The sequence below is a fragment of the Caretta caretta genome, chromosome 6 (genome assembly GCF_965140235.1).
Source record: "Caretta caretta isolate rCarCar2 chromosome 6, rCarCar1.hap1, whole genome shotgun sequence".
In the NCBI taxonomy this organism is placed as follows: Eukaryota; Metazoa; Chordata; order Testudines; family Cheloniidae; genus Caretta; species Caretta caretta.
Genome location: NC_134211.1, coordinates 108,523,257 through 108,546,123, shown reverse-complemented (window position 1 = coordinate 108,546,123; position 22,867 = coordinate 108,523,257). Strand labels below are relative to the sequence as shown.

Here is a 22,867-nt window from a genome sequence, read left to right as displayed (position 1 = left end):
CTCCATTGTCTTCATAATGTGTATCGTTCTAAATTAACTACATTAGAGGAAACCAGACAGGAAAAGAAGTAAGTCAATTAATATCTACCCTGGTTTATAAATCAACAGTATCAGCAGACACGTTAACAGAAGAGAAATTGGTTATATTACTTATAGTCTTGAATACTTTAAGTTTCCGGTGAAGAATAATACCTTATGCCCTTCATATCTTTTCTTTTTGTTGATTCTGTATGGTCGTTGGATAGAAAACAATGCCATGTAGTTTCCATTTGTTTGAGCAACAAATGCAGGTTCTCTAGGGTGCAGAGTCAGACTCGGACAGGTATAACGCTCCTAAAAAATAGTTGACAAGATTGACATTCCTATATTTTTGTTGCCTGAAATACAGTCTTGTTCAAATTAATCAGGCAATCTTTTGTAGATCTAACATATCTGAATGATTAGAAGATGGGTGAGAACTGACGTATTTTAGATATGTAACCATGAAGAAACTTAAAAGGAATCCATGCCCACTTTGCTCAACACATTCTCCTGAAAGTTCACATGGTGCAAATATTAAATCTGGTATCTACCCTAATTAGCTGGGCTGAGCAGGAGCTGGGCAAATGAATAGGGAAGGAATATTCCCTTTCTCCCCTTTAAAAAGACAGTTTCAGCCCAAAAGCACTCAAACAGCTTCTGGGGCCTGAGGAAGACTAAAGGTTCCATGTAGCAGTGGGTCGTCTACTCCTACTCCCACCCCCCTTCCATAGTCCAAGTTTAACTCCCTAAACCCTCCCAGTTCTGCTGCCAGAGAATCTACTCTGGTTACAGAGGCAGGGGCAAGATTTACCCCCTAGTACGAAATACCTCTTTGTTGCTACTTGTATCATGAAGAAAACAGTTTGTTAATTACAACTGATCTTTCTAAGCCTACTGACGTCAGAAGTCACAAATGATGTCATTTTTCAACACGACTATTTTCAGTTCAAAATGTTCAGCTGTAGGAAGAGATGGAGACTAAGGAGGTGACTTTTGGATCCACATTAGCCTTAGGCCAGTGTTTAGAATTGTGAATGATGGTAACTTTATGAGCCAAATCCAAACCAAAGTGAGAAAAAGGGCCTCCTCTGATTTCATTATCGAGCCAAAGTCACAGGGGCAGGTTGAGATCCAGGGATACAAATACAAACTTCCCACCCCTGAAATTCTAAGGAGGAGGGCGATTGGAATAGAGGTTCTGATTTTAGCTCATCTCTAGCTCTAATGTACAACTTTATGTTTCAATATAAATCACAGTTTATGCACAGTGAAAACATCTGAGATTATTGTGTTGGGCAAAAGGAATGCTATGTTCTTTCAAATGTTGGACAGCAAAAAGATAAAAGCTTAAAGGTAAATTTACAAATGAGAAATGGTGAAGTATTACTAGGAAGTAGAAGATGGGACAAGAGGAAAAAAGTCTTAGGGGATTGAGGGCTTGTCTACATGGAGATTTAGTGCATAGCAAGCCAGGGTATCAATCTGCAGTGCACCAGCTTGCTGTGCACCAACTGGCCATGTGGACCCTCCTACCAAGCACTAAAAGTTCCACAGTTCTGCACTATGGGACTTTCAGTGCACAGTAGCAGGATCCACACAACCAGTTAGTGTACAGCAACCAGGCGCGCTATAGATTTAAACCAGGCTTACCACACACTAAATCTCCACATAGACAAACCCTTGGTTAAGTAAAGAGTATTAGAGAGAGGAAACACAAAAGAAAGGCACAGGGAGAAAAACTTAAGCAATCTTGGGAAATGATAGTAAAACAGGATAGAACGGGCAGAAAAGATGTAGGAGTGAAAAATGAGAACCCCGTTTCCAGTCAAATTTTGGGGGAAAGTTTGATCAAAAAGGGTTCAGCTATTTTGCAGAACAAAGTACATTAAAAATAGATAGTTTGGCCTATTTAATGTGAATTCATGAGTAGTGAGATGATGTGTTTTTCATCCGCATTCTAGCATAGTAGTAAAGTCCAGACACTCCCATCTTGAAGGTTAGAAATTGAATATTACAAAACTAAGAGTACTTATTTCCCATATTAAAGAGTGAAGTAACTGCCGCATTCAGTGATGCTCTATTTCCAAAAGAATTGTCTTGTTAAAACTTCTCAGTACACTGAACATGCTTGCTTTGCAGTTTGTTTATTCACTGAAGCGTTTTCTTTCCAGAGCAAAAGACTAGCATGCTGTCAAACTGCATACCCAGGATGTGTGCTGCTCCAAAACTGAACAAAGACATCATTGTGGAAATTAGAGATACAAGTGTCTTACTAGATCATCCACTCCATCTTGTTGCCAGTACAGTTCTTTCCAGTAAAAAAGTAGAACTACCTGAACCCAGTTCACTCATGCATTCTTTAACTTACATAAGCGATTAGGCTGGGATTTTCAAAGGAGCCTAAGGGAGCAAGGACTAACTCACTAACTGTCCTGTGAAGCTGCCAGCCTTTCCTGATAATTCAGCATGTAAATGAATTACTTGGTTGGACTGCTACATATTGTAAGGAATGTTACACCTGTGTTTGCTAAAGTAATTTTTTTGCCAGCACCATTTTGCCTCTGCTATTTCCTTTGCTGTGTATTTACATGAATATACCATGCTATTGCTCAAATCCTTCACCTGTGATCACCCCAAATACATCACTTCTGCTGTCCTGGGAAAGGTACTGGAGCGGGAAACGTGATACTGTAACAAATACTTTGGTAAACAGTTGGCAGGACACACTGACATTTCTACCTGTGTACCTGCCTAAACCTAGCTCATATGTCAGTGAATAGGCAGTGAAACGGAAATACTTTTCCAAGGAGGGCACTCACAATTCTCTAGGCCACTTCACACTTCTAAAAAGAAAAGGAGTACTTGTAGCACCTTAGAGACTAACCAATTTATTTGAGCATGAGCTTTCGTGAGCTACAGCTCACGAAAGCTCATGCTCAAATAAATTGGTTAGTCTCTAAGGTGCTACAAGTACTCCTTTTCTTTTTGCGAATACAGACTAACACGGCTGTTACTCTGAAACCTGTCTTCACACTTATAGTTACAGAGAATAAGTAAGGGTTGCTAAAATAGAAAAACAGTTCTTGCTTTTTAGTAAGTAGCATTTTACAAATCACAGTAACATTATAATGGCTTATTTCAAATCATACAGAAGTACTGTAATTTAATATAAGCTGCATACATCCCTACTTGCAGCAAAACTGATCAATAACTCACAGCAGTTTAGGAAAGATCAAAAGCTTTTTACTCTCCTCACAATGTAATATACTAAATCAGCATTCTAATAATAGTAAGTGTTAACCTTACATGAAAAATCTGATTGGAAATTTTTGCAGCGCTGTGGAAATCCCATGCAATGATTGTACGGTCAGCTGAGTCCCGGCTTACTGCATCCGTGCTTGTAAGAAATTCTTTTCCTTCAGGAAGGAAGAGGACATCCAAGGTCTGTTGTACTGCTGCTTTATAGACTTTTATCACCTATGAAACAAGAACACCCATTATGTTGGGACAGATTATATTTCACAATGTAAATGAGGTCATTTGAAGTTGTGACAACTGTATTATCATAACAAACTCATGTATTTCATTAAAACAGTGATCCCCAAACTGTAGGGCATGCCCCCCATTGGGGGACGGACTGAGGAATGTTTGGGGGGGTGCACGGTGGGGCCTGGGCCAGCCCCCCATGAGGGGCAGGGTGGGAGCACCACCCAGCCCCAACTCCACTCCGTCCCCTGCTCCACCGCCAGCCCAGCTCTGCCCTCATTCCCTCTCCGCCCCCAGACCAGCTCCACCTGTAGCCTCAGCTCCACCCCATCCCAATTCTGCCTCCCAGCTCTGCCTTCAGCCCAAGCACCTCTGCTGAGGAAGCCTTGGCTGTGCAATAATGGAGGGGAAGCATGGACAGGTTTCATTACTGGTAGTGGGGGGGCAGGACCGGAAAAGTTTGGGCACTGCTGCATTAAAGCCACATAAAGCATATTTTTAAATATAGATAAATGATTAATAGAGAGCACACTAGTATTTTTAAATGGTGCAGTATTACATCAGGTTTTTAGATGGGGTAAGATCCAAGTTACCCGGGAAAGAATTTTCTGTAGTATCTGGCTGATGAATCTTGCCCATATGCTCAGGGTTTAGCTGATCGCCATATTTGGGGTCGGGAAGGAATTTTCCTCCAGGGCAGATTGGAAGGCCCTGGAGGTTTTTCGCCTTCCTCTGTAGCATGGGGCACGGGTCACTTGCTGGAGGATTCTCTGCTCCTTGAGGTCTTCAAACTACAATTTGAGGACTTCAATAGCACAGATATAGGTGTGAGGTCTTTTTTAGGAGTGGTGGGTGAAATTCTGTGGCCTGCATTGTGCAGGAGGTCAGACTAGATGATCATAATGGTCCCTTCTGGCCTAAATATCTATGAATCTATGAATCTATTTTACCAAAGAAGCATTGTTATAACATCACATGATATTTATTTAATGACACACAGCGGGAAATTAAACAATATATAAAAGGAAGTATTATTTCACTATTTTCTTCTTATAAACTTCTATCCAACACCTTAAGAAATTAGCCTCTTTGTCATGGCAACGAGGATACAGGGACACTTGTTAGCACCAGTTTATGCACTACTTTATTTTATAAATTAATGTTAAATTCCATATCATTAGCTACTGCATCAAAGAGTATTCAGGAGCTGGAGCTGTGGAATCCAACACTAGTCCAGAGGGCCAAGAACCTCTCAAAGCTGGCCCAACCACTCCCTCTTCCAAGAAGCAGCGTCTGTGACTCCACCTACCAACTACCATATATGGTAGCCAGGGAGTTCACAGCTGGCATCGAAAGAAACAGTGCCTTCCAAGGAACAGGTTGAACTGCTCCCCAAATAAGTGATTTCTGTGGAGACTGATGAGTCCTGTGGAGACAGTGAGGCTGACAGCTGTCAGTTAAGACAAGGAAATAACCCACTAGGGTAAAAATACTCCGGGTCCCCTCCTTCCACCCTTCTCCCTTTTGATTCCCTGGGACCAACTGTTGTGAAGGTTAGTCAGTCCAGTGCAGAACCAGTATACATGGAAGTGAACAGCTCCTATGACCTTTAGTGCATCTTGACATAGGCCCACGATTTGATCCACAGTATTAAAACAAAAAAAACGAGGAGTACTTGTGGCACCTTAGAGACTAACGAATTTATTTGGGCATAAGCTTTTGTGGGCTAAAACCCACAAGTGAAACCCTCGTATTTTCTGCTGATACAGACTAACACAGCTACCACTCTGAAACCTGTCACCATGCAAAGTATTAAAACAGGAATTATTCTCAATCCATTGGTGGGACATAGACTGGTGTCTACCTCACACCAATAATACTGTGTATATATGTAGCTAAACTGTTTTAAATGTGTAACATATGCCCAAAGGCTGCTGCTGCTATGAGAGTGTAATGAATTTCTACACAAGCAAACATCATGGATTGTGTGATCAGAGCACTATTTTGTACTGAAACCCACAGAAAAAATTATTTAAAAAATCCAATACGACAGTACTATTTCCAGAGTTCTTGGATATGATGCATGAGAGACCTAATTTAAATGAAAATGGATTTATGAGGAACAAAGGGATACTTTTTTAATTGCTCTTGGGAACTTTATGCGCAACTCTGAGGGCAGTGCACTGAAGAGTTATCCTAAGCCTTTAACCTCCACTAGTCTCATGCTACTGTTCCTTGCTCCAGAGGAACAGCCGTGTTAGTAGAGACTAACCAATTTATTTGAGCATGAGCTTTCGTGAGCTACAGCTCACTTCATCAGATCTGATGAAGTGAGCTGTAGCTCACGAAAGCTCATGCTCAAATAAATTGGTTAGTCTCTAAGGTGCCACAAGTACTCCTTTTCTTTTTGTTCCTTGCTCGTTTCTGAAAGGTATGTGGTAGACTCTAGACGAATAGTCCCATTGCCCTGGAGTAAGACTTTCATCCAAAGGTCCTCAATCCAACAGCACAGCAGCTTGAAGACTACTTACTTCACAGTAAGAAAGGAAATACCTGTATCTTTCAGAACTGCGGCAACTGAACTGAAAAGTAAAATATACCTTGAAAAAATAATTACAACACTGATTATGTTCTGTGAGGAAAGAAATATATCAGGAGCCATGCTATGCATCTGTGGGATATGGAATTGATTTTCCATTTACAGAAAGATTGTTTTTTCTCACTTCCAAGACAAAATCTATATCAAAGAAGTCCAAAAGTTAGTTATTGCATAATTTTGTTAATCTTCAAATTTTTCAGCTTATCTTAGCTATCTAGAAACAATTTCTGACCGTAATGACAGTCAGTGGGATAGTTTGCCTATGAGGTAGTTAAGGCAAACTCATTAGAGGTGCTCCAGCAGAAATGAGAAGCACAGTAAAGGTATCTAAAAACCTGTCTCCAGCTGCAGGGAAGTTTTGTAGAGTTAGAAACCTACAAAAAATACTCCATTACAATGCATTACTCCTATATGCCACCTCTCTCTTGCTTTTTCATACCGTTATAATGCATTGGTATGAAAAGCAAGAGAGGTGATATATGGAATTAGCCATCAAGTGTGAAACAGTTGGACTCTATGGTACCACAGGTTTGAATCCAGGCAGGGTCTCCTCAACTCCTTCTCCTTCTGTGGCTAAGTTGAACACTGTAGGTGGCTCTTTCATTGAGGTCTAGGTCTGCTCTTTGTTGACCTTAAAGATATGTGGTACTGTTCACAAGGGTTTGCTGCTGTGTCTTTGCCCAAATTTTCCCTCCTTCACTCTTGAACTGGTTGGCTGATTGAAATGAACAATATAAATGTATAATTTAAAAACTGAAAAACATAATGTAGAATCCTTTGTGCTAATACAAGGAGTTGGACTAGATGGCCCAAGGAGGCGCCTTCCAATCCTTTCAGCTGTGAAAATCTGCTATGACCCATTAACCATATTTATGGCTTATTAAAAACAATTTCAAAAACTACTATAGAATAATATTAGGGGGCTGACTCATAAAACCAAGGAAATTCAGAATGAAGGATGGAATGGGTCTCAAAACAAAGGAAGTATCTTATTTCATTCTTAACTAATCCCACTAAACCTCTGAGTCAAGAATACAGTTAGACATAAAGCAACTAAAGCAGATTTTGAGTAAGATCCTTACTGTCATCTTAACTTTGAATATTTTTGTAATAATAGACAGCAAAACTACTGCCCTGGCTGCTCAGAGAATGATGCCCCAACTGAAAATTTAGAATGACAGCAGTGACTCAACTGATTAGCCCCTGTATTGCTCCCAGATGGTGTAGGTCAACCAACACACATGCTCTGTTTCCTTTGATATTGAACATCTAAAAACAAGGATTTTAAAATGTTCGAAAATAATGTGATGAGTATTAATCAAGTCCTCCAGCTAAACCATCTCTGACCACATTTTAAACAAAATGGTGAAAATCAAGTATACCCAGAATAAAACTGCCTCCACCTGAAAAACTATGAGACTGCCTGGATACTTGTCATCTCATTACATACAGATATGTGAGCAGTTACTCCAATTGTTCACATGCTTTGCCTGTCTCATCAGTTTGGAAATGTAATGCTTGCAATCAGTTGTAGACCCTTGGTCATGCAGGTAGTGCCCACACATTGTAATAAAATCAACAAGATATAAGCCTGAAGTCTGCGAAATTTACATAATTTTCAGCAATCTGCTTGCCTTTTTAGATGGCAAAAAAGTAAGAGTGTTCCCTTCAAACTTAAATTTCTAGGAATCTTGCACAATAGAAAAAACAATTAGACTTTTTAAAGCCCGAAGTGATAATTGTATATATAGCCTTTGCTTTATAATTCTGTGAAAACTATACCTGCATAACTCTGTACAGTGTTACAAAGGAAGGTAAACTGTTAGGAGTAAAAAAAAAAAAAAAAACCATTTTTCAGAACTCCTATATACTATAGCTGTCTTTTGAATGAGAAATGATAAATATAAGGAATCTCAAGGGCTTGCAGCAAAACTGGGAATGATTTAAACTAAGGGAAAATCATGTAACAAAAAAATCAAGATGCTATTAATGCAAAAGGGGCGCTCTAACATCCAGATAGAACAGGAAATGGATGAGATGGTTACCTAGCAACAGGAATCATTAAAGAGGAGTCAAATTCTAACCATGACAGTTGGAAAGATCAGAGGATGGAGATGCACAAAACAGAGACAAGGAAGGAGAGAGGCTGCATGGAAGGGCAAAGGCTAATGCAGTGTAGAAGGGGACAATGAATGAAAATCTTAAATAGTAATCCAAAGAGGCAGTTTTCTATATTTTTTTTGAAGTGTTTTAGGCTTAAATTCAAATACATTTCAGTCCTCAGCAACGCAATGTTTGTTTGAAGCCTTTGTAATGTACATATATACATATTTACACAGAACATAAGTACAGCATACCCCAGAGGAGCCACATGGAATTTTCTTTACATACTTTTTGGGACTCATACAGTAAGATACCATCACTTTAATGATGAGAAAGGTCAAAAAGTGGGGAAATAAATAAAATGCACATATTTGTAAATCTAGGCAAAAATTAGTTTACACTCCTATTAATTAATTGTTAATCAGTTTTTACATGTTCATTGGTGAATGTTAAAAATAGATGCATCTGTATGTTGCTTAATGACAAATGCAATTTGATATCTCCTGTTTTACATGGCTCTTCAAACTGGATTTGCAAAAGCAAAATCTCTTGCTACAGAGCTAACTTCTTCTCCAGCATTGTAATCTTAGGTATCTGCTTCAGAAAGAAACAGAGCAATTGCCATATTGCTTTTGTCTGTCAATTTATTTTGAAGTGGACACATATTTTCTATTTGACCCTTTTATCTTTTAACTTCTATTCTATATAGAATAATCCACAAAAGCACTACATTGTGTATCAGCTATGATTGATCTATACATAACATACATAATGGAAAGCTACAAAAGGAAAGAGATGAAAAATTAAGGTATCTAACAATACATACCTTCTCTCTTCCCAGAGGGACACACCTCACCATTAAAACAATCACCATAAACCATATACCACCACCTTAAGTGTGCCCTGCTAAAGTTGTCTGTGTTTCAGCTCCCTTTCCCAACTCATCATGCTACTGCTGCAAACAGACCAGATTTTTCCCTCCTCTCCACACTGTTCTGGGAAATCACATTCATTCATCTTTGAGGACAAATGCCATGCCAAAATTCATTCCCCAGGAACTCTCTCCCACTCCTGTAATCTCCCCCAACATGCCCTATATCCGAGGCAGGGGGTAGTTGGCATAAGAGCAGGCTACACTGCTTTACATCAGCTGGGAGCTTTCCTATGGCAGGGGAATTCTCGGTTGACCAGTCAGGGCCAGTTTCAACTATTTTAAATGGCTTGAACAATAAATAGTGGTCAGAAAAGGGGGAGGCAATCTGGATTTACATCTCACTGAGCAACAGGTTAGTGCCTCACATCAAAATGATTTCACTTACTAACACAGAGAAAGGACATTACCCTCTTCACCCAGATTAAAAAATATCAAACCAAAAAGTGAAATTATGAAATATAGGATATAGTAATATACAAAATATGCATGTATTTTTTTATAAGACAGACTACAAAGACAAATGTAATAAAAAGCTGCTTTTTTACTTTAAGAAGTATTGTTCAATCACTAGAACCAATGAAGTAATATTTTGGTTTGTAATTGGGATCAAGGTATATATACATTTCAATTTCATTTTGCAAACATCTTTTGCAAAAAGTAAATAACTGTAATATCATTGCTATGATGAGCACTCATAATTAAACTTGTTTTGTTCTAATTTAGACCATTAATTTATGACATGCTCAAGGATGCCAGTTTAGGCAAAATAACGAGGAGTCCGGTGGCACCTTAAAGACTAACGGATTTATTTGGGCATAAGCTTTTGTGGCTGAGAAGTGGGCTTTTTACCCACAAAAGCTTATGCCCAAATAATGTTAGTCTTTAAGGTGCCAACGGACACCCCATTGTTTAGGCAAAATGTCAGTGAGCCTACCCTACTATGTGTCATTTGTTAATTAAAGCTTTTGCTGCTTTTCCATGTGCAGGTTTATTGTACATAAGCCTTTGAAAACGTACAGTCCACTAGCACAGTCTCAACATTTCCGGACAAAAGAGAGCTGCATTCAAAGGCAGTCATAATGGCTTCTGATGTCAACAAAATCTAGCATAATGAAAATCCTTTACAAAGGCAGAGTTCAGGCATTCCTCAAGAAAAGTAATTTAAGCAAATGAAAGCAGTTTCCAATAGATTCTAATGGTCTTGGTAATATGAATAGCATTTAGTAAAGCTAAATTTAAGAGTCTTATTTTTGTACTGATGGTCCATAGCATTTCTTTGCATGAAGTACATGCAGTGTATGACATATAATGATATTTGATTTTTTAAAAGCCCAAGCCTCAAGTAAAGTGAACTGCATGTCATGCCCCACACCTTGGCCCCAGAGTGACCACCACAGCGTACGTGCATTTCACATTCATAAAGTCTTATTACTCAGGATTTATGTAAGCGATGAGGAAGAAGAATGGTTCTGTGGTTAAGTCATTGTTCTTAGGAGAGATCTGGGTTCAAATCCTAGCACTACCACAGCCTCCTTGGGTGAGTCACTTAAGGATTAATCTCTCTGTTCCTCAATTCACCACTTGTAAAAAAGGGAAATTAGTTTTTTCAACTCTTTGTTTTGTCCATTTAGACTGTAAGCAGTTTGGGGAAATGACTGTTTTTAATTAGTGTTTGTATATTGCCCAGCACAATGTGGCCCTAATCTCAGTTGAGACTTCTAGATGCTGCACTCATACAAACAAGAAACTGCATTTCAGCATAAAAGAAAGTTAAATTGCACAGTATAGGCGCGTTTGTGTCAAATGATTAAGTATAAATGAAATGCTACCTCAGTACATTTTAAATGATATATTCTCATAATGTGAAATGTTTCATTTCAATCATATGCTAGACCAACATTAAATTTTCCTATGTTTTGTTGTAACTGCAAAACCCTATTTGCCTTATTAACCTTTCATCACATTTAAGACCAGAATGGAGCACTTTATAAGAGCAAATGAACAAATGACAAATCCATTTATTTTTCTGTTCTCAATCGAACGCATTTTAATGGCGATTTTAATTACTGAAACAGATGGTAATGTCAGGGACAGAAAGGTCAGAAACTCCATAGCTTTATCTTCCACAAAAATATGTTCCTTTGGGTTAGAGTACGACACCATGAACCCAGGGTGGGTTTTCCTGTATGCCATTGAAGATACATTATTTTCTCTTTTCTGTTCTGATCAGGCACTCTTTGCTGCTGTTCTTAATTCTCTTCTGTTTTGAAAGACAAAATCTTGACTACTGAGGCATTTTAAAAAATATGCAGATGTTGATAAAATGTTGAATGCTTAATCTGACATTCACCATGAAATGTTTCAAGGTTACAGAGACAAAGAAAAAATGGACAAACTTCAAGTTGGTTGAGACACTATAAAGATCCTGAAATGGCATGTTTTAAGCACTGTCTTTGGAAAGGCTAATGAAACTGGGGGAGAAAGAAAATTTTTATTTCCCTGTTAATGATGCATTACAGAATGCTGTAACCTTTGGAGGACCCATTAAGCAACATTTCATTATGCATTTTTACAAGTTATATCTTAAGACGTTAATAACTAAGGGCTTGTTTACACAAGGAGTTATTCAGGAACAGCTACTGAATAACTCCATATGTAGACAAGCCCTAAGATTCTGATCCCGCAAGCTACTCCACCATATTTGCCCTCCCTTTTCCTAGTAAACAGTTCAGTGCTGTGCAGGCACCTTTCGTACCCAATACAAACATGTATTTTCATATGCAGAAAGGATCACTGGGTACATTAAGACACTTATACACAAATACTACTATGGATTAGCAAATGCCCCTGCTTCATCTTCCTTTGAAGATCTTACCCACAGAATCAGTAAGGATTTATGTCACTGAAAGAGGAATAATCTTTGGATTTTCCCCCCCAAAGTATCACATAAATAAAAGTAAGTACAAACATCTCTACCAGTTTATACAGGCTCCTAACTACACACTTCTTAAAATGAATATGGTTCATCATAAAGCAATTGTACAAGAATGTTTCCAAGGAAACTGCACTGCATTTGCACATTATAAATTTATTAACTTTTAACAGTCCTTTAATGAGATTCAAACACTGAGAACTGTAATAACAATATGCTATGAATAATCTCTCTCTCTTGCACATATAGCTATAGATTATTTGACTTAAGCTTCAAAAGTGTAACTATGTATCATTTTATAGAAGCAAAGACTAAAGAAATAGAAAAGAAAAGCTCTATTGTTATTCCGTCCATACCTGTGCTAATGGGAAATTGTTCCCATTGTTCCATAGATTTTCTAGTATTGTGTTCAGTCTAGTTTTAAAAGTCCCAAACATTACTGATTCCACCATCTCTCTATAGAGACTATTCTACAGCCTAGAACATTTTACCATCAGAAAGAGTTTTTGAATTATATATTTCAACCTAAATATTCCCTCTGAATTTCATCCCTTTAACTCTAGTTATGCTCCTATATACTGTAAGAACATGAGGATATATACATTATACAAAATGCAGGGCTAGATTATGACTAGTGCTTATGTGGCCATGCAGGGAAGCGGGACTGATGAAGGATTCCACCTCATCATTGCAAGGCTGGATAAAGCTTGGCTGGTGTTGTGGGAGCATGAAGGCTCAATACCAGATACCACGCAGTTGCTCCCAGAGGAATGTAAGTAGACAAAGCCAAGGCACTAATTCACAGACTATGTGTACACTTAAGGCAGCGTATAGAGTACAGACACTACACACCACCTGGCATGGGTATAAAGAGCAGTACAGATGGTGAAGAATGGCTTAGGCAAGCAGAATAAAGGGATGCCATAACCTTTAAGGTATGTACTGTACATGGCTCTCTACATGCCCCAGACAGTGCCTTCCACATTTACACTGCTATTTTTAGCAGTGTAGTGTCCCCAATGCTTCCCTGCTGCTGAAGCCTTTCCTCTCTGCCCCCCACTGCCAGAGCCTTTCACTGCAATGCATAGCTATACACCACAGTGTGAACTCAGGCTGCTTTTCATTGCAGTGTGTTGCTGCATGTACCCTACATGCCACCACAAGTGTGGGCGATAGAGTTGCCAACTCTGACTGAAGCTATTCCAGGAGGTTTTTTTTTCCCAACATGACAATGTCATTTTCTTAAAAAATCCTACTAAAATCTCATGGATTGCTTTCAATAGTCGCCAGGAGATGGATGCCGACTCTGGGAGACTCCAGGCCAATCCTGGAGGGTTGGCAACCCTAGTGGACAAGGCCACACACTAGTCAGCAGAGTTGGTTGGCAACATTAGGGGGAAATATGCTACACCTTTTAAATGAATGTAACAAATTATTCCACTTCCTATGGAGCCAGGGAGCCCTGAAAGAACTCTGACTTTCTGACCCCGCGATGGTGCACTGATACACCATCATAGTTAGGGACTCAATGCAAGCTATCCCACAATTGTTAAGTAATTCAATTGACCTATTAACTATATGAGGCTTCTCACAAATTCACTGAATTTCAGTTTACTTAAGAGAACTTCAGAATTCTTATAAATGTGCCACTGTGGCACTTCCCAGAGTACCCAGGGTTGTGAGGTAATTCGCTATCACTTCCCTTTAGCATAAGGAAGCCTTGTCTGTGTCCGCCATGGGTCAACTCCACAACTCCTCCAGCCGTGGGCAACAGAAGCCTACGCGGGCCTTGCTCTCTCTCTCTACAGGTTAGTGATAGGCACACTCCAGCCCCTGAGCCCTCCGACCGTCTCTCTGGAGTGTCCAGCCACAATCCACTGGACATTCACAGTATTCACAGAGTCACTGCTTCAAAAGAGGCAATACACCCCAGCTGAGCAGTTTCACCTCAGATCACCATTCCGCTTGACACACAGCACTTAGATATGTTTATAGTGCAAAAAACTAAACATTTATTTAACAAACTATAGAGATTCAAGTTGTAAGTAGAAGAATTATTGGAAACAAATGGTTACATATACAATAAAATCATAACACTCAATCTAGAAACTCAACTTACTTAACTTGATACTTTCATGTCTTATAGAGCAACGCTCACCTAAAGTCCTTCCAGTGTTTTACAGCCAAGCTTAGCTGGGATGTTCTGTTCATGAGACAAGTCACACTGTCAGCTTGCCTCCTCAGTGAAATATCCTGGATGTCTGTTTGCAACCCCAGATATATCAGAACAATCTATTGTTCTTATGAATAAACAGGGCGCCTCCCTGCCAGTTGTTCTTTTCCTGTGTACGCCTTTGTAGATTTTGCAATCTCTTAATCAGCATCTGGCTCAGTATGCAAATAGGCATACAATGTGAGGCACACAATTCACAATGACCATACAGAAAGATAAACATTTCTTAGAATTTAAAGATAAGGGAGAAATTACAGAAAACAAAATAGAGACACCAGGTAAATGCAAAATATCTTTTATTGGACCAACTTCTGTTGGTAAGCGAAACAAGTCTCTCTCACTAACAGAAATTGATCAAATAAAAGATATTATCTCACCCACCTTGTCTCTCTAATATCCTCGGACCGATACAGCTACAACTACACTGCAGAAAACAAAATACAGTTATTTGATAATTCTTACAAAGTTTAAACAAATACACTTGCACTTACTTGGGCCCAGGGAAGTTCTTGGAGCGTTGTTTAGGAATTACTTCTTGGGATTAAGAAGTGACTTCCTGACTCTACAACAAGTGTGTAGCTTTTGCTTAGAGGTGGGTGGGGATTCTCCTACCTGACAACGTATAAAGTTGTTGTTACTTATCAAGTGAAACCAATGTGTGTAAATAAATTCCTCAGCTCAGTCTGACCATTCACAATGGCTGGTCTCTCGAGATAGGTGGAAACTTCAGCTCAGTTGAAAGTAGTGTTGGTTGAAAGTGGTATTACAGCTCTAGTCTTGTTCTGATATTATCACTGTGTTCCCTCAGGAACCTAAAAGAAAAAGATTTAACCCAGCTGTGAGAAGTCTGCTGTTGAGAATAAAAGGGGCCCTTGGAGCCGAGCCAAAGTACCCAGGTCTCACTCCCTTATTCTATCCAGGTGTTTCCTGCCTGTGAGATGGATCAGTGATGATATCAAGTTTTAGTCAGAGTAAATAGGTGGACCACTGAACATCGAGTATGCTTCCTATAAGGAGATGAGGCAATCCAACTGGCATGTGAGCTGGGCTTCTTGAATTGCCTTTTCATAGCCAAGTAAAGAAACAGGAAGCCTAATGGTTTTATATTTTAAATTCTCTTTGGATTACTGTATGTTTGTGTGGGAGAGGGGGTTTCTGGACCTTCTGTTCTGGCAGCTTCAGCTCTGAGGTCTTTGCAAAGCTCCTGTGTTGCCTGTGACATGATGTTCATCCCACGCTAGCCCAAAAAGGGTTAGTCTGGCTTAGAAGGGGTTACGTAACCTCTAGGTCACACCTGAAGGAGTATTAGGCTTGATAAGCAATCCCTGACTGAGGATGGAAGCAAGCTGAGCAGGAGCAGCCAGGGCTGGTACAAGGCCAAGCAGTGAGGGCAGAAGAAGGTTGCAGTATAGAAGCCTGTAGTCACTCTCTGGGCTTAGAGAGGGAAAAAGAGAAAACCCATGGGGACAGTAGAAGCTCTGGGATCCTGGCCCTAAGGGAAGGTCATACTCAGAGAAGTGGTGGAGAAGCAAGCTTGAGAGAGGTGGGGTAGGAAAAGGCTCAGAGAAACAGCAGCAAGGTTTGAGACAGTGCAGACCTTGGCTGCTGATTTGAGGGTCCTGAGCTGGAACCGGGAATAATGGGCAGGCCTGGGTTCCCCTACTTGCCATTGGGGAAGTGGTGCAATCTAGGCAGTGAACTGGAAGACTTCCTGAGACAGTTTGAACAGAGAGACTCTGATACCCCAGGAAGGGAAAAACTATAGTGACCTGGCTGGAGGGCCAAGCAATAAAGAGGGAGTGTCTCATTCCTGAGTCAGGAAGAGAAGACACTGCCACTCCTGGAGCGTGAGATGAGTCTCACTGTGAGAGAGAGACAGAAAGGGGTGTCAGACCAGGCAGAGCTATTCCCCAGACAGAGCCACAAGGAGGCATCCCAGAAGTGAACAGAAAACTTCATGACGGGCCCTTTCGTTCAGTGTGGTGTAGTCTTCTTGGCTGACAAAACACAGCTCTGTGTTCCTTCTGACGTGGCAGCTCATTTTAAAAAATTAATTTTGAAATGTTCTAGTCTCCGTGTGAAGTCTTTATAAGTTCTCCGATGGTTTCATAGCCTTATTTAATCAGCCCATTATACAATTTATACAGTAATTTGAAAAATCGGTTCTTCATAGACAAAGCTTGGTTCAACACCAGCAGAATGAAATAGCTGTATACTAACTCTCTAACTTCTGCATCAGTACCTCTTTGTTCTTTCTTCACTATATGAGCTTGGATAACTAGCCTGTGCACTTCTGAGGGGTGTGTGTGTGTATACTTTACCATTAATGAAGCAGTAAACAAGCTGCTGCCTTCAGTCATGCAGTTCTCTATGAAACACTGGTTGGCTCTACTTTGAAGATTTTCACTTTATGTTGCCTTTAAAACATATTAACTAAAGGCCAGATTTTGCCAGCCTTACTCATGTTGAGTAGTACCTTACCCTACACTCAAAATCAATAAGATGCCTTGTGGAGAAAGGTACTACTCAACATACACAAGAGCAGCAAAATCTGTCCTTCAGTGTTTCATATTTTTTTTGATATAGCGTAGATTTGACATTTTTGTTTCTAGTTAGCCAGCTTGATATCTATTGCTCCAGGTTTCAGTGTGTGAAAGACTGCAACAAACCTGTCATTATATATTACTACTTCTAAAACTTAATATATACCAAAAGACGAATTTTAATTCTTGGACAATTAATTAATAATAAATCATCTTTAAAGCTATTCTCACAAAGGGCAATCCCTTTGTCATATGTATTATACACCTATTTAGCTAATATTTTCCTCATAAATTGCTCTTCTCTGTACACCCTCCACTGTGTCAGTATTCTTCCTGTAATATGTTCCCAGAGCTCAACACAAAATTCCAGGTGCAGGAGTCAGATAAATTTCAGGTTGTGTTAAGAACATTCAAAATATGATGGCTATTTGGCCCAGGAAATGTAAGTTTAAGATGTGCAAATAAATGGAAAAGCCAGCACATTAAACACAAACAGTACGCTCTGAAGAATGACCACTAAAACTGAGCTTCCAATGTATAATATGGGTATTCTAGACTACAAATACTACAGTGGCACAGCTGTAGTTACATTGCTGTATCGCTGTAGTGTAGACACTTACAACAACAGAAGAGGTTTTTCTGTCACTGTAGTAAAACTACCTTTCTGAGAGGCAGTGGCTAGGTTGACAAAAGATTTCTTCTTGGAAAGGCTATCAGGGATGTAATGAAGGAAACGTTAAAAAAAAAAATCATTTCTTCATCCACACAGCCATCAGCTGCTCCTTGAAGCTGAATGACAATTTGAAATACCTGAAGATACAATTTGAGACAAAATAGGACCAAAGCTGCAGCAAATTTGTAAGACCAAGAATACCATGGAAAGATCTTATAATGAATGAAAATGAAAACTCTGTACAGATTTGCAGGACCTTTGCATCACAATTGTAACTAGGTGGGAAGAGGTTCCAGCCACCTATTTTAATTAAGACAAAATGGAACATATTATAATAGAACAAAAAGTGAAATACCGGGCAGGACACTTTATCCAATCTTGAATAAGATCATAAGAGTACAAGACAGAAAAGAAAATGAGAGTATGCTTACTGTCTCACATGAATAATAAAGAAGCTAATATATGTGAAAAGGAATCTGTATTGAAATATCAAATGTTATGGGGCAGGATTTATTAAATATTAATAATTCATGTTTAATCAACAGACTGTTTTATGGCAAACTGGCACTTTGAAAAGTAACTGGAGGCTTTGCAACAATGATGCTTATATTTGTATTTATTAGACATTAGATATTATGCTACAAGTGGAAACTCATAGTTAAGGCTACGATTTAGTCATGGGTTCTTTAGTAAAAGTCATGGACAGGTCACGGACAGCCTGTGACCTGTCCATGACTTGTACTAAATACCCCTGACTAAATCTTAGCTGGGGGCTGGGAGGGTGTGCTGCTCTGGGGGGGCACTGCTGTGGGGGGGGGCAACCAAGCAGTGGCTACTCCGGCCACCCCCAGGGCCACCCATCCACCATTGCTCCCACCCATTCATCGTTGCTCAGGCGGTCCCTGGAGCCAGCCGCACCAGTCACTGCTCAGGCGGTCCCCAGGGCCAGCTGCCCGAAGCCCTCAAGCACTGGCCGGTGCAGCTGGCCCTGGGGCCACTTCAGCAGCACTGGTGTGGCTGGCTGTGGAGCCGCCCAAGCAGCTGGCTGCAGAGACGCTCCAGCAGCGGCCAGTGTGGCTGTCCCTGGGGCCAGCTGCTTGGGCGGCCCTGGGGTCAGCCACACTGGCCACTGCAGAAGTTACGGAGGTTGTGGAAAGTCACGGAATCCATGACTTCCGTGACCTCCGTGACCGACATGGAGCCCTACTCATTGTCAATCAAAAACACAGAGCTCGTCCCTGATTTTTCCTCTCTCAGACTGCTCATGGCACCGTTCAGTTGTGATTAATCAAGACATCACCCAGTACATACATTCTTCCCTAATTCAAAGCACTACATTTAAAAATCAATAGGAAAGAGAAGAAACTATGACGGTCCACTTTGGGACCGTTGCACGAATAGGACTGTAAACTACAGATTGCTGTTTTTTAATCAATGACAATAAACATAAAGCTTAGGTTTTAAAACAAACATTCCAACAAGAAGCTCAATATCCATTTCTGACCCACGCCACTCCTTACACTTTCAACACTGATTATCTGCTGCATGTTCCAAGTTAAAATTAGATATTTTTAACAAATTGCTTATTCAGGTGCCTTCCAGACTGAAGAACTTCCACACATATCTAATGAAGTCTCAGAGAACAAAGCAGATAAACATATCTGAAAACAGTGCTTGTTAGGAGCAGGTGTAGACAAGTTCCTTTGTCCTGGTGTGCCTCTGAGCCTAAAACCTGAATGCCAATTTTTAAAATGCTTTACAACAGTTAATTTCCCTTTTTACAATAAACTAATGATTTCTGGGAACTGGATTACTGCCTGTTAACATGGTGGGAGAGTAATATTATCTCTTAATTACAGCCAGACTACTAAAAAAAGGTGTGCACAAAATCTCTCACAATTATTATGGTTTGCCTCGGGATCAGTCTATGAAGAGTACTAATTCTTAGTTCTTCATTGTTCAACACGTTACTTAAAATAGCTTCTAAACATGAAACTCCAGTACTGGTGAAAAAAAAATATGGTCAGCTAATGACACAGAAATACATCATTCAGCTATTGTGAACTTCATGGTATCCTGTACTGTGGGCTGTAAAATGTGCTGCCTGTTAGGAAATCAGACATTAAGTGAGACCAAAGGACTTCAGAACTTGTACTTAGAAACATCACAGTGGGAATATTCTCAGCCTCCAAGGAAAAGCTCATACTGCAAGGCTCTTGAGCACTCTTGGGTTGTAAGGTGGAATTCAAATGAGAACAAGCATTGGTCCAGGTGCACATGAACACCTCCTGACCCACTTGATGATGTCTCACAGTTTGAGTCAGTGTATGGAAGAGTTAAAAGAGCCCCATTGGTTACGTAGGCAGTGAAAACATAAATATTGCCTGAATCCCACAACAGAGACATCAGAATATAAATTTCAAATGACAGAAAAACTCAACTATTGATCTGTTAGTAATTTACAGTGGTTAATTAAAATAAATGTTTTGACTTATGTGACCTCCGTGACAGACATTATATTTTTATTTATACATATAAAACGATTTCCATTGGTTCAAAAATTACTACCACCTTACCTTCAAACAAGCTGGTGACCCTGCTTAATTCAGTTGTACACTATCTATAGTGGTAGAAGTAAGAAATATCAGGTTAACTGTATACATAGTTTCCCTAACAGTGTTGCAAAGAGAATAAAAAAGGTATCATTTAACTTCCAAATGGAGAGTCACTAGAGATGGGCACAAGGGACTATATCCCTTTCATGCTGCACAGAAATGTCAACTTCGGGTACATCCTAAATCCTAGGTGACTTGAATGACAATATGACACAGAAAATAGTGTTACGAACTTCATCAAAGATACTGACAGGAATATAGATTTTTGTAAATGATCTCACAACTCAAGAGAAAACAAAACAACTAAAAAAAACTGAATAGGTATTACAGGCTATGATGGCAGCCTTTCCCTATGGTTACTAGTGAAAATGCATTACTCATTAATTTCTGACAGTTCAGCCTTCACACAGCCACTGTACTGTACAGTTCTCAGAACAAGAAAAGACTCTTTTAAAGAAATGCTTTTTAAACATATGATTTTGCTCAAGACGGAGTACGAACACTGACTTATTGTTCCCTTTTAACATACAGCAAGAATGAGTGACAAAAACATGCTCTTATTTTCCAATAATCCCATACCCCTCCAAAACAAAGTTTGATTAGCTACCCAACTCGCTACCCTGCAGAATGCATCTATATTAGACAAGTTAAAATAATCTGACGAACAAGGAATGAATCAGACATCTGTTACCTTACAATTCCTTATATCCCAGGCTTTAACTTCTGGGCTGAATCCTCCACAAATAAAAATATTAGGCTCAGAAAGGTGAAACTTCAGTGTGCTGATCCTAAATTCATTGTTGCTGCTAAATACCTGTGTCCCTAAAATACAAAGAAAACAACAGGGTTAAAATTTGAACATGAATAATACTTTCATTAAATAGAATATTGCATTTTTATATAGCAAATAAATATTAAAATAAAATGTAGGTTGCCAAAAGTCAATATGTAAATGGTAGCATAAACATGTGGGATTGTTTTGCCTTACTGAAAAAATCTGGAATTGAATTAACTTTATTCCATTTAGGTGAAATTCATCCTATTCCTGGCCTGCTACGCCATTTGCTGGGCAGTGCCCTTGCACAGACAAGAACAGGGCAGAGTGGATATGCAGAGAGACTTCTGAGTCACTTGCACACTGTGAATGGGGGTTCGACAAAGGTCCCAGTTAGGATGGCATGCAGGAGTTACATATGCAGATCCCACGGATGGGTACTCCTGTGCAGAGGAGCTGTGCTAGTTATTCCAGCAGCTAGAGAAGGGGCTGAATTGAAACCCAGTGGCCTGCATGCATGTTGCAGGGAGTGGAATTCCATCTGACCAGCCACATACATTTTCGCTTGGATTTTGCTTGCTTGGATTTTGTGGAGGAGCGGTGAATTTTGCCCTTACAACAGAAAATAATTTGCATATTCTCATTCTAAGGCAATATCTGTTCCCATGGATACGCTGTTCTCTAAATTTAATTGTGTATGATAATCTTCAAAGGATCCTGTGGCTTAATACTAATTGGCTTGCAAACAACACTTCCAAATTATATGATTCATAAATTAATACCACAGGAAATTCAGCTACATGAATTTGTAGGTTTTATCTTCAGTTCATTGCTGTTATACTTATCAAATTTATAATGTACATTCACTACAATACTATTCTGAAATAGCAACATATTCTAAGCTAAATGCATTTAAGTTTTCACAATTTCACATTTTATATTCTATTGTATTACACATGGTATCTGCATTCAAGAATATATAACAACCACATACATTGAGAATATATTATATGGTGTGCACTAACATAAGAACAGCCATACTGAGTCAGAACCCATACAGGGTCCATTCAGCCCAGCATCCTGTCCTCTGACAGTGCCTGGTGTTAGATACTTCAGAAGGAATGAACACAACCGGGCAATTATCAAGTGATCCATCTACTGCTGTTCAGTCCCAGCTACTGGCAATCAGAGGTTTAGGGACACCCAGAGCATGGGGTTGTGTCCCTGACCATCTTGGCTAATAGCCAAGCTATCCTCCATGAACCTATCTAATTCTTTTTTGAACCCAGGTATACTTTTGGCCTTCACAACATCTCCTGGCAATGAGTTCCACAGGTTGACTGTACATTATATCAAGACGTTTCATTGGGTGACGCCTGGAACTTGTGTTACATGAAGGAATAAATAACACTTCCTTATTCACTTTCTCCACACCAGTCATGATTTTATAGCTCTCTATCATACCCCCTTAGTCGTCTCTCTTTCTAAGCTGAACAGTCCCAGTCTTTTTACTCTCGCCTCATACAGAAGCTGTTCCATACCCCTCATCATTTTTGTTGCCCTTCTCTGTACTTTTTCCTATTCTAATATATCTTTTTTGAGATGGGGTGACCAGAACTTCACCCAGTATTCAAGGTGGGGGCATACCATGGATTTATATACTGACATTATGGTATTTTCCATCCTCTTATCTATCCCTTTTCTAATGATTCCTAACATTCTGGTAGCTTTTTTGACTGCACTGCACATTGACCAGATGTTTCCATGATAATTACAATATCTCTTTCTTGAGCAGTAACAGCTAATTTAGACCCCGTCATTGTGTATGTACAGTTGGGTTTATGTTTTCCAGTGTGCATTACTTTGCACTTATCAACACTGAATTTTATCTGCCATTTTGTTGCCCAGTCACCCAGGTTTGAGAGATCCCTTTGTAACTCTTCATAGTCAACT

At 39.6% G+C, this 22,867-nt stretch overlaps 1 protein-coding gene across 5 annotated transcripts in view; it reads right to left on the bottom strand.

The window, feature by feature from the left end:
• Positions 1-22,867, bottom strand: part of WDR25 (WD repeat domain 25) — a 115,794-nt gene that overhangs the window by 549 nt on the left and 92,378 nt on the right. For all 5 annotated transcript variants that reach the window (XM_048854663.2, XM_075129871.1, XM_048854664.2 and 2 more), the window contains exons 4-6: positions 20,831-20,961; positions 3,328-3,498; positions 193-333 (exon numbers count right to left, since the gene is read on the bottom strand). In XM_048854663.2, the coding sequence (XP_048710620.1) occupies positions 193-333; positions 3,328-3,498; positions 20,831-20,961 (443 nt within the window). The remainder of the gene's footprint in view (positions 1-192; positions 334-3,327; positions 3,499-20,830; positions 20,962-22,867) is intronic.